General features: G+C 48.9%; 1 protein-coding gene across 1 annotated transcript; it reads right to left on the bottom strand.

Moving 5' to 3' along the window:
• Positions 1–857: 857 nt before the first annotated feature.
• Positions 858–7,122, bottom strand: LOC116942994 (ileal sodium/bile acid cotransporter-like). Its single transcript, XM_032955563.2, has 7 exons — positions 6,151–7,122; positions 5,381–5,571; positions 4,440–4,558; positions 4,136–4,224; positions 3,778–3,953; positions 3,228–3,385; positions 858–1,817 (listed from the first exon to the last, which is right to left on the bottom strand). The coding sequence occupies exons 1-7, from the start codon at positions 6,313–6,315 to the stop codon at positions 1,648–1,650; spliced, it is 1,068 nt and encodes a 355-aa protein (XP_032811454.1). The 5' UTR covers positions 6,316–7,122; the 3' UTR covers positions 858–1,647.
• Positions 7,123–10,793: the final 3,671 nt, after the last annotated feature.

Consider the following 10,793-nt stretch of genomic DNA (forward strand, 5'->3'; position numbering starts at 1 on the left):
GTGCTTGTGCAGCCCTGCCAACGTGGCATCATCATCATCACCACAGTGCATGACTAATTTTGTGGAAGTGGGCAGTCACGTTGCACTTGTAATTGTGTTTGTAACTAGTTATATATTCATTACATTTTACTGCAGTATTGCATTATTAATGGCAGCAGTATTAGCGTGAACAAATTCAATTATGTAAACACTGCACAGTTTCACAGTTTCAAAATAGTTTTAATACTGAACTCTAATAACTTAAGTGGCAATAATTAAACTTCCCTCCTTTCGCAATTTCACCGTGTGAAGTTTCATTTAACGTAGAGGTGGTACATTTCTTCGAGACTCAAGTAGGACATCTGTGAAAAAGAGCTTTTTAGCTCATCGGATTCCTCCAGTCTAAATAAATATTCTGATTCTGACTCAACCAGGACGCATGGGCGTGAGCTGGCAGCCCTTCCCTCCGTCAGGCACGCCCATATTTACATAACCACGCCCGCTAACTCACTAGCTCCGCCCACACTGGGAGTGACCTCAGATCCTGACGCACGCCCCGCCCACTGTACAGGGACTCCCGCCCACTACACAGGTAGTCCCGCCCACTACACAGGTAGGCCCGTCTACGAGAGGTAGCCCCGCCCACTACATAGATAGCCGCCCTGCCCACTACACCGGTAGCCCCGCCCATTACACATGTAACCCCGCTCACTACACAGGTAGCTCCGCCCACTAAACAGGTAGCCCCCGCCCACTACACAGGTATCCGTTCTCTGCCTGATCAGGGGTTGCGCCGCTCTGTCACAGATCCGAATAGATCTTTCGTCTCGTGACGCCGGGACGCTCACAGCAACATTGAGGAAAAAAATAAACAAAAGTGTTGTCACAACATGTTTTTATGAGAAACTACAGCAAACAAAGAAGTACAAATGACACATATGGAAGTGTGCATGTTTAAGCATGTAAACTTTATTTTTGGATACAGTCACCGATACCATCATCGATTAACCTTCACCACCTATGAATGATGGTCGTTTTGTAGTTTCCAAAATACAATCCAAATGATATAAATTTTATATTTACATCGATGATATATATATTTTAAAATCACATGGAATGTGTCTGATATCGGAGAAGCTAAGCAGGGACCCAGAGGTGTGCCTGGATAGTGTTGAGATGGACGACTATCGCCATGACCAAACGGCTCGTCAAAGGGCAGTGCAGCAAACAGCCTCGCTTTATATGCCCCTTTGGTTTGTGTGATTTCGCGTGATATGCGGCTCACCCTTTTCTTCTCAAAATTCGCAATATGCCGTTTGAATTCACTGAGATGCGGCTATGTGGTCAGACGTGGGCAAGCAATGTGTATGTACCGTGTGTGCTGTGTGTGTACGGTGTATACTGCACCGTATGCTACTCGGCAGGCAGCTGTCCCCCGAGTGCGGTTTCGCTGTGTGCGCTACTTTTTTTCGGAACGCATCGATTGGTACCGAATAAAGCGCTCGAAGCCAGTACATTGTTCGTTACTTCTATGCTTCCACGTGAGCCAGGTGAAAGTGATTGGGGACCGAGGAGGTGGCGTCGAAATGTGAGAGAGGGGGAGCTGCGAGGGCTGTGCGAGAAGTGACACGAGGGCATTTGTGGGGCTGCAAGGACGTTGCGAGGCGGTCAAGGTCGCGTTTTGTCCGCGGCGATCTCACTGGCGCCTGCATCGGCCCCGTCGTGGCCCGCCGTGGTTTGTTTGCGATGCCCTTCGCGGTAGCTGACGAGGCTGGGCGCCACTGCCTCCTGGTCCACGCTCACCTGGACCTTCCGCTGTCGCTTGTAAATCTTATAACCTGCGAACGACATTGAACGATGCTTCTGTAAATCGCCAACAAATGGCTAGGGAATTTAAATGTTAAAAGCCACGCAGAGAGACCTATTTATAGCTATATGTGTGATGACCTTCATTAACAAAATGTGCATGAGTCATGCACACTGAACTTCACATTGTTTATTCTCCCTATAGGACTCCAGCAAAGCTGGTTTTAAATAATTAATGAGGCTGTCTGGGATTCACTCTGCATATATATTATACAGTATATAATTTAGATGACTCTTATGGGATGGGAGAGGAGAAGCATCGTGGTTAGTGCACTGTTTGATGAACCCGCTACCTGACTTCGATTACCAACCACGGCTAACATCAGTGGCGAGCGATATCTGTACCAATTCTGGGCCCCATTCCTCCTCGTCAATAACTTACACTGACCAGCGTGGTGAAGTATGAACAGCATTCTCCACAACAAACATGGTGTGTAAGGTCTTCATTCAGCAGTGGATTGACAAAGGGCTGTACATTATTATCACAATTATAATGTTCAAGGTTGTCACTACCATTGTGAATGTTCTTGTTAGCAAACATAACAAATGCATAATGCCTGTGACTTATGGACTAATTTTCATCGATTATATTGGTGGTCAGATGAGCAGCAGGACAATGGATTTTTCATTCTGAATGTGCAGAGCCTTCTAGTCCCCTTGTATGCATGGATTTTCTCCAGGTACGCCAGGTTCCCTATGTGCAATACACTAGTTCATGGAATTCCTCAAACATCTCAGTGGAGGGAACTTTTTGAATTTGTCTTGAAACTCAGCAAAATATATTCTTGCTATTTAAAAGGCATGATTGTTATTGTGGTTCAATTATAATTCGCGTGTAATTTTCCAAATTTGATTAATTTTAACCACTATTTTGACACACGCGGGCTATGATGTAATGAGATGTTATATCCTGGCTTGCCAGGAGAAGGTAGTACAGTAAACATTTGGACTCCACCTGTTGCATCTGCATTGGATAGAGTGTTTATCCCTTTCACGCGGGGGTTTCCTCCGACATATAAACTTTCAGAAATTGGCCGATCACACCTCACTATATACAGGATCGCAAAACTCAGGCGGTTGTTGGCACCCGCTCATCACGTCGCTGCCTTCCTACTCGTCTGTGGCTCCTCCACCTCCGAGTCGCTCTCTCTCTCTACGAGAGTGAGCGAATACTTTTTGTGTTACAAGTTGAAATTATTATCATCGTTGCGATGGATAAAGTCGTGGCATATTTAACGCCCGCATCACATTGTTTGGCTAAAACACCCGCAGATCTAACCAGGGTGATCACTCAACTCGATCCGCCAACCTCTGCAACAAATGTCAAACGACGCCACTGCTCGGCCACGTCACCGCTCCTTGCCGCTGGCCCTGCCGCATACCAGTGATCATGAGGATGGCGTAGACCAACTGGAAGACGCTGTAGGCGATGGGGAAAGAGAACATGAGAGCGAGCTGCTCCGGCGGGAAGGAGATCTGCAGCACGCCGCTGCACAGGTGAATGCTCTGAGCGCCAGTCTCCACGCTGATCGTGCGGCACCTGCAAGCAGCGCGCCATCAACCGCACACTCCCTCAATCGGCAAATTCGTCGCCGGGTTTCCGGTGAGAAATAAGAGGAATAACGCACCCGTTAAAACCAAAAGGGGACACCTGCTTCCGCCTGCCTGTGTTCAGCAGCATCATTCAAGTGTTATGTCTGTGCGAGAGTGCTCAGTGACGCCGAGTAGTCAGGCGTGGGGGCCCTGCCTCAAGGAATATAACGGAAGGTCAGAGAATAACCAATGAGGTCTCAGGGCAAGCTCAGAGACAGCAGCAGAAACAGATACATTTGCGGAATACAGCAGTTCTGCATTTTTTTAACAACAATCAGAAGAAGACGGCTTTCCGCCAACACATTAACATTGGGCATTATTTGTTGTAAAGCCACAAACCTGAACGGTGGCTGCCGGAACAGCATGGCGAGAACATAACCCAGGAGAAATCCGATGAGTGGCAAGGCTGCCGCGATGAACCAGATGTGCATGCTCATGTTCTGCAGGCTGTTGTAGGAGATGATGCCCAGTACCGCCGTCACCACGAGCACCAGGCTGCCCACCACCGTGCCCAACTGCGCACGTGGCACGGCGGAGTCACGGGCGAGGAAAGAAAGGGATTCGGATCACATCAGTGTTTTTCAAAAAATTTAGGCACTGGATGACACAGTGGCCACATTTGAGAATCGAAGTGAGGCGAATATAAACAAAATATTACGTTGGACCTAAATTCTAAATTCACACTCCGAAGATTTACCTTGAGCATGCGGCAGGCGTGTACAGGGCACTTGTGACGAAGGAGCATTCCTAATATGACCGGAATGACTAACAATGCCAGCGTGATTCCTGAAAACAGCAAGACGCACGCACCCACGCACGCATTGACGGCAAGCAACACCATCGCTATACGGCTGAAAACTCACTTCGATCTCATGGCTTTTGGAGCACTAGATCAACGACGAAGCACAATCTGTTCATGCTCCTTTTAGTGATTTGCATCGCATTTTCCCCCACGCTTCTGCGCCCCCCAGAGTATGAGCAGTAGTGTGGGCTGCGCTCACCGATGGTGTTGTAGGGGATGACGAAAGTCGTATCATCGAGCCACGATCTGCTGTAGATGTAGAGGCACAGTGGCATCATGCCGAGTCCCAGGATAGTCGAGACTATGGTCATACTGATGCTGCACAACAACAACAATGCATAGACGCTCATCAACCACGTACAGAATCCTTCGCCCACACAAGCGAATATTCCACCGCCAGACTCTTCATAGAAGATACCACATCACCCTAAGACTCAGATCCCTCCGCTAGTTCCCAATCCAATCCCGGATGAGTTTCAAGATCGCTATTTACTGAGGACCATCTCGAATTCACACGCATTGGCGGCTCTTGAAATATTGAGGGTTTTTATTGACGCAATTCGAAAAACAACGTCTTCTTATTGTTATTTTGGTTGCCGACTTCCGTTATGGACGAACGGCACCAAGACAAAGATCCCCAGTATAGCCTTAACAGACTGTGGGGGCAAGTGCTGTTAGCGAGCACCCAAGAAGGCCGGCACAGTACACGAGCGGGTGGGGGGCAAGCACCACGCCCGGCCGCCTTTGTCTCCCTAGTGGCGATGTTTACACATCGCACCAGGTACTCACATTTTCAGTTTCATTCATTTTCATTTTTCCAGTTTCATGTATTTGGTATAGCCCTGTGAGCCATTCGGCTCTTGAATCGGATGCAACCGCAACAAACAAAAAAACACAACAAGAAAACATCTTAAAGTAACTTTGCGCAAACAAAAAAATCCAGGAAAAAACAGCAAACACAGCACATGAGGCTGAGTCAACCTAGGGGAGGCCCACGACCGGTTCAGATAATCGTCACCGGTGTTGGCCATGAGCGGGAATCGACCTCGGGTCGCCGGGGCTCGTAGCGCAGCGGTACTGCTGACCGCTGCGCCACCGTTCCCCACGAACGCTACCACCGCCCTCCACACCTCCCAGCACCTGAGGTCCATGTCTCCGTCGAGCCAGTACGATATGAGGTTGGAGGCCAACCCCCCCGGGCAGCACCCCAAAATGAGGACGGCTGACGCCTCTGCGGAGCCGAGCCGCAGGCCGCGCGCCAGCGCGAACGCCGCGAGCGGCATGACCCCGAACTGGCAGACGAAGCCCACGGTCAGCCCGGCCCACGGGCGCTGGGCACAGGCAGAACGCACGGCGACAAAAGGAGCAGGGTGAAGCGACCACCCTGTGTGGTGTGACCTTGTGTAAAGGTGGGGGTAGGGGTTGGTGCACATTTGACACTATGCACGGGAGATAAATGCCAACGTCGGGGTCTCCTAGCCACAACGAGACGGCTTCAGCAGCAACATCCACGTTGTACTGTACGCTATGCTCCCCGCTATTACACAACCCGCACTGACCAGCGTGGTAAAGTATGATAAAAAATTATATTAAATTTATGCAACTGCTGGCCACTGGCTCGGTAGAGAGCCTACGGTTCATGCTATACCATCAGCTTGCTGAGAAAAAAAATTCCCCAAAAACGCAGGCTTTGAAATACTATGATTTTTGTTGTCTCAAATATTGTTCCTCAGTCATGTGCAGACCCCCCCCCCCCACCGACCGCCCTTCCAGGCAGGCACTTACCCATGTATTCCCTTCCAGCAGGTTTGTCTGCCTTCACCCAGAAATGTGCCCTCTCATGCCATGCAAAATCTCAGGCCACGCAGGTCTTACCACCCCGAGCCTGCCCTGGTCACACCTCCACTCACCTTGAGGTGCTGCAGGATGCGGTCAAGGCACACGGAGCAGCCGAGCGCCAGCATGACGAAGCACATGAGCAGGGTGGACACAACGGTGAGCGCCATACGCAGGGTGTCCCCGGCTCGCACCGCGGTCGAGTTACCAGCGGTGCCGTTAATCGTGCTCCCGTTCATCGCGCTCGTGAAAGATGGTAGAAGTGAAAACGTTGCGTGGTAGGTTCAATCTAAAAATGCGTTCAAAACCACTACCACATTAACCCCCCTCCTTGTTGTTCTAGACTCTACCCACGCCCGTTGATTTACTTCCTGAACGTTGTTCCAGTTCCGTGTGACTGTGCAACAAAAGCTGAAATTTCCCAACGTCATTTTCTGAATGGTGCACATCGGTGGGAAGTGGATGCACGGTGAGATTCGATTGGAGCGGCTCTATACTCGCCATTCTGCCCTGGACCTTGGCTCTTCACAGTGGCGGTGGCTTGCACCGTGTCCCCCAATTAACGCGTCAGCAAGCTCCGTCCGAGTCGTGCAGAGAGAGTAACTTACGCACCAACCTGTAACAACAGCAATTAAGCTCTAGATTTATTAAGCGTGCGAATTAATCCAAGTTGCGGATTAACCGCACTTGTGAGGAAGGGGGAGGGGGAAATATGAAATATTCGACGCTTATTTGTGCGCACGCGCCTGTTCCCTCCGCAGGCGCTCCTCGCTCGAGACACGGTGGCCGATGACTCTAAGCAACGAAAAAAACACGTGACAAATTCCGTCTTAGACTATTTCGCAACACTCGCATTATCCACGCTGTTTTCTTTTATCTGAGCCATCCATCTCCTCACATAACCCAGGATAATGGAGAACTGACATATGTTATGGACGATAATGCCTCTGGATCTAACAAGACCAAGCGCATTCAAGCCCAATTGATATCCAACGCATCGGCTTCCAGGGACGTCACATGCAAGATGACATCACGTGCAAAAGACCACGACAAGAACACATCAGCCAATAGATTTACCATCAAGTACAATACATACATGCATACACTGTACATCCCTATATGTGATGACTGTTTGAATCAAGCATCAGTGGTGCGGGGTGGCTTTGAGGGCATGTGGTCTGTGGCTTTTCATGGGCAACTCGAAGGCCGGACAATGCTTAGCAAGCAAACCGTGGTAAAATTTCCAGTAACCTTCAGCCACACGCGTCGGTCACACGCAATGAGACGTTTTGCAGTTCTTAACGTGCATGCAAAAGGGCAGGGGATGGCTCTCGTGACGTTTGCCACTTCCAAGGGCCGACTGCCGTGGCTCTCCTCCAGTCTACCAAGCAACCCAACACATCCTGCCGTTTTTTCAACAATTAAACCCAACACACACAAAATATTTTCACTCAGAAATGAAATCCCTCCGTGGCCCTAAACCGGAGCCACTGGTCACTGCCACGACGAGGAAGCCGGAGAAACCCGGGGGACAGTGGCCACGCGCAGAGTATAAAAACAACTGCAGGATGAGGTGCACATTTTGACCTAAAACTTTCGTGACTGCAGGAATTCATATTCTTGGTTCTTTCGGTAAAGTCACGTCGATAGAAAAGAAAAATAATGAAATCAAATAATTATTTTTTTAAATACATTTAAAATAATCCGTGACTTTACCGAAAGAACCAAGAATAGGATGAGGTGTGCACAAGCATGTTCTCGATCACAGGCCGTCGTGCGAGACTCGTCGTTACGGATGACGAAAAAAAAACGATCCATTTATTGCCGTTCTCTCCGAATTGCGTAAACTGAAGTTTATTTGAATTAGGAGTGTCCTGGAATAAAATACATTCCTAATCGCCGCACGTGTATATATGATCAGCCACACGTATAGAGAATTAATATACAATTAACCCATGTTGCTATATTCATTGAAACACTGTACAATCCCATTTGATGAGTCAGTTAAGTTTATGATAAATTTTATCTCGCCACTCAATCCGCTGACTCTTAACAAAAGCCTCCTACGGTACTTTCCGGCCAAGACATTGTGGGGGTGATCACGTTTATTATTATTTTTATTTTTCCTCCAGGACACCCCTCGAATCAAAAACAAGGCCCCGAGCCTGATCGGAGTCTGAAGGAGGAATGTGGAGTGACGACTTGACACACTTCTCTTGAGATGGCACTCTACTGAAGACACGTTCACTTGACATCAGGCGGAGACCCCCCCACTGCAACAGCCCCGAGTCTCCCGCGCATCTCCCCCTTTTATATACCGACCGAGGCCACGCCCCCCTTCCCGAACCTTCTCGCTGACTCTGGACGCTCGTCACCGGGGTTGGCCGTGAGCGGGAATCGAACTCGCGTCGCCGGGTTCGTATCGCAGCGTAGCGCTAACCGCTGCACCACCGCTCCCATACGTAAGTATATACGGATACACAGACACAATCAAATTGAACGCGTACAGAAAATGCGAAGGATGGCTCAATAAAGAACAATGGCCATTGTGTTTCAGAGAAAGGCCAATTGTGAGCCGTGAATACTTGCCAGGGTGTTGACGTTGGACGGCGAGGAACCGTCGATGCGCTTTAGCTGAAACGAGATGCGGGCAAGCGAGTAGGCACTTGCCGGAGAAAAGCAGCTGCCACCGAGACGTTTCGACTCCTTAACGTATCTCGAGACGCTGCCTGCGGCGCACGCTCCCACGCCTGACTTGAGTGACTTTTGACCAAGGGGCAAAAGATATCGTCACGCCGAATTACCTTGAGTACGCGCGTAATTACAATTGAGCATGGTGGTAGAAGTAATGTGGGTGGTGAATTGGGAACCTGCCTCTGGGAAATTAAGTTTTTAGAGTTGTCACTTCCCTGCGAATTTTCCCCAAGTTCTGCTTAACAAACACGCGTCGATTTGACAAAACAATCTGCAGTGCGTGCGACACAATTTTTGGGGAAAAAAAAGAAACATTTTACGAACAGTGCACACCAAAAGCCGGTTGTGTAAAGGCTGTGCAACCGACCAAGATAGCCAGTTCCCTGTTGTGGTGCAGTAAACAAGATTCGCTCAAAAAAATATCACCTAGAACAGTGTGACCATGTTCCCAGCCGATGCCCAACTTCCCTGTGACCCGTCTGGAGAGTTTGACATTTCGTATGTACGTTTGAACTTATTTCGTATGCACGTTTGAACTTATTTCGTATGTACGTTTGAACTGATTTCGTATGTACGTTTGAACTATATTTCGTATGTACGTTTGAACTTATTTCGTAAGTACGTTTGAACTTATTTCGTATGTACGTTTGAACTTATTTCGTTTGTACGTTTGAACCATATTTCGTATGTACGTTTGAACTTATTTCGTATGTACGTTTGAACTTATTTCGTATGCACGTTTGAACTTATTTCGTATGTACGTTTGAACTGATTTCGTATGTATGTTTGAACCATATTTCGTATGTACGTTTGAACTTATTTCGTATGCACGTTTGAACGTATTTCCTATGTACGTTTGAACTGATTTCGTATGTATGTTTGAACTTATTTCGTATGTACGTTTGAACTTATTTCGTATCGTATATAACCCACTGCGCCAATAAACAAAAAAAACGCTAACAAGAAACAATATGCTTTCCCTGAATACTAAAAAAAAAATCTAATACGGTTTTTTTTTAATTTGTTACCTAAAAAGCAGGAGTGGATACATCCACAGAACGGAATGTATCCGCTGTCGGTTCCAACCACAATCTCTGAGTAATTCTCCCCCCAAAATGTGGCCGATTAAAGTTAACCGGGTTAATCGGGTTCACGACCCAACACTGGTAGGGATAACGGTTTGGAGTAGTGGGTTAACCAGGGAAGGGGGTCCCTGAATACGTAGCGAATGTGATTGTGTTATATGAATAGCCCTGGGCAGGCCAAACTCGTCTCTACACTAGGGGACCGGCACAGGCACGTCGGATGTGTAGATTAAAAAAAAGATAAAGATACCCCGTGTAGCCTTAAACAGAATGTTGGGGCAAGTGGGGGTAGTGAGCGCCTATGAGGCAGGCATGGCGCACGAGCTGCCCAACACCATGCCCGGCCACCTTTGTCTCCCCATTGCTGATGTGTCCATCCACACCAGGTACTCATTTAAGGCTGAGTCGACCTAGGTGAGGCCCAGGTCCGGTTCAAATACATTAACCACCGTTATTGATCACGAACGGGAATGTGTGGTGTCGCAGCAGTGAGGCCGCTCCGTCGGAGCCGTGCCTGCCACTGTGGTGCCGCAGCAGCAGCAGCAGCGAGGCCGTCCTGACGACTCCGTGGCCACGACGCCGCCACCTCCGAGCGACGGGGCCGACGCTGCTCTTGCCTCACCACCCCCCACATGAACACACACACACACACAGAGCCCCCACATGAACACACACACCCACATAGAGCCCCCACATGAACGCACACACAGAGCCCCCACATGAACACACACACCCCCACATAGAGCCCCCACATGAACACACACACTCGCACATAGAGCCCCCACATGAACACACACACACCCCCACATAGAGCCCCCACATGAACACACACACCCCACATAGAGCCCCCACATGAACACACACACACCCCCACATAGAGCCCCCACATGAACACACACACACACCCACCCACATAGAGCCCCCACATGAACACACAC

Source organism: Petromyzon marinus, chromosome 16 (genome assembly GCF_048934315.1).
Source record: "Petromyzon marinus isolate PM22_M1 ecotype Great Lakes invasive population chromosome 16, UKy_Petmar_22M1.pri1.0, whole genome shotgun sequence".
Taxonomy (NCBI): domain Eukaryota; kingdom Metazoa; phylum Chordata; class Hyperoartia; order Petromyzontiformes; family Petromyzontidae; genus Petromyzon; species Petromyzon marinus.

Excerpts from the sequence above, each read along its gene's own strand:
- LOC116942994 (XM_032955563.2), bottom strand. The coding sequence starts at position 6,315 with ATGAACGGGAGCACGATTAACGGCACCGCTGGTAACTCGACCGCGGTG. Across the intron at positions 3,954-4,135 it reads ACGCCTGCCGCATGCTCAAG|TTGGGCACGGTGGTGGGCAG; the intron begins GTAAATCTTCGG and ends CCACGTGCGCAG. Across the intron at positions 1,818-3,227 it reads CGCCATCCTCATGATCACTG|GTTATAAGATTTACAAGCGA; the intron begins GTATGCGGCAGG and ends TGTCGTTCGCAG.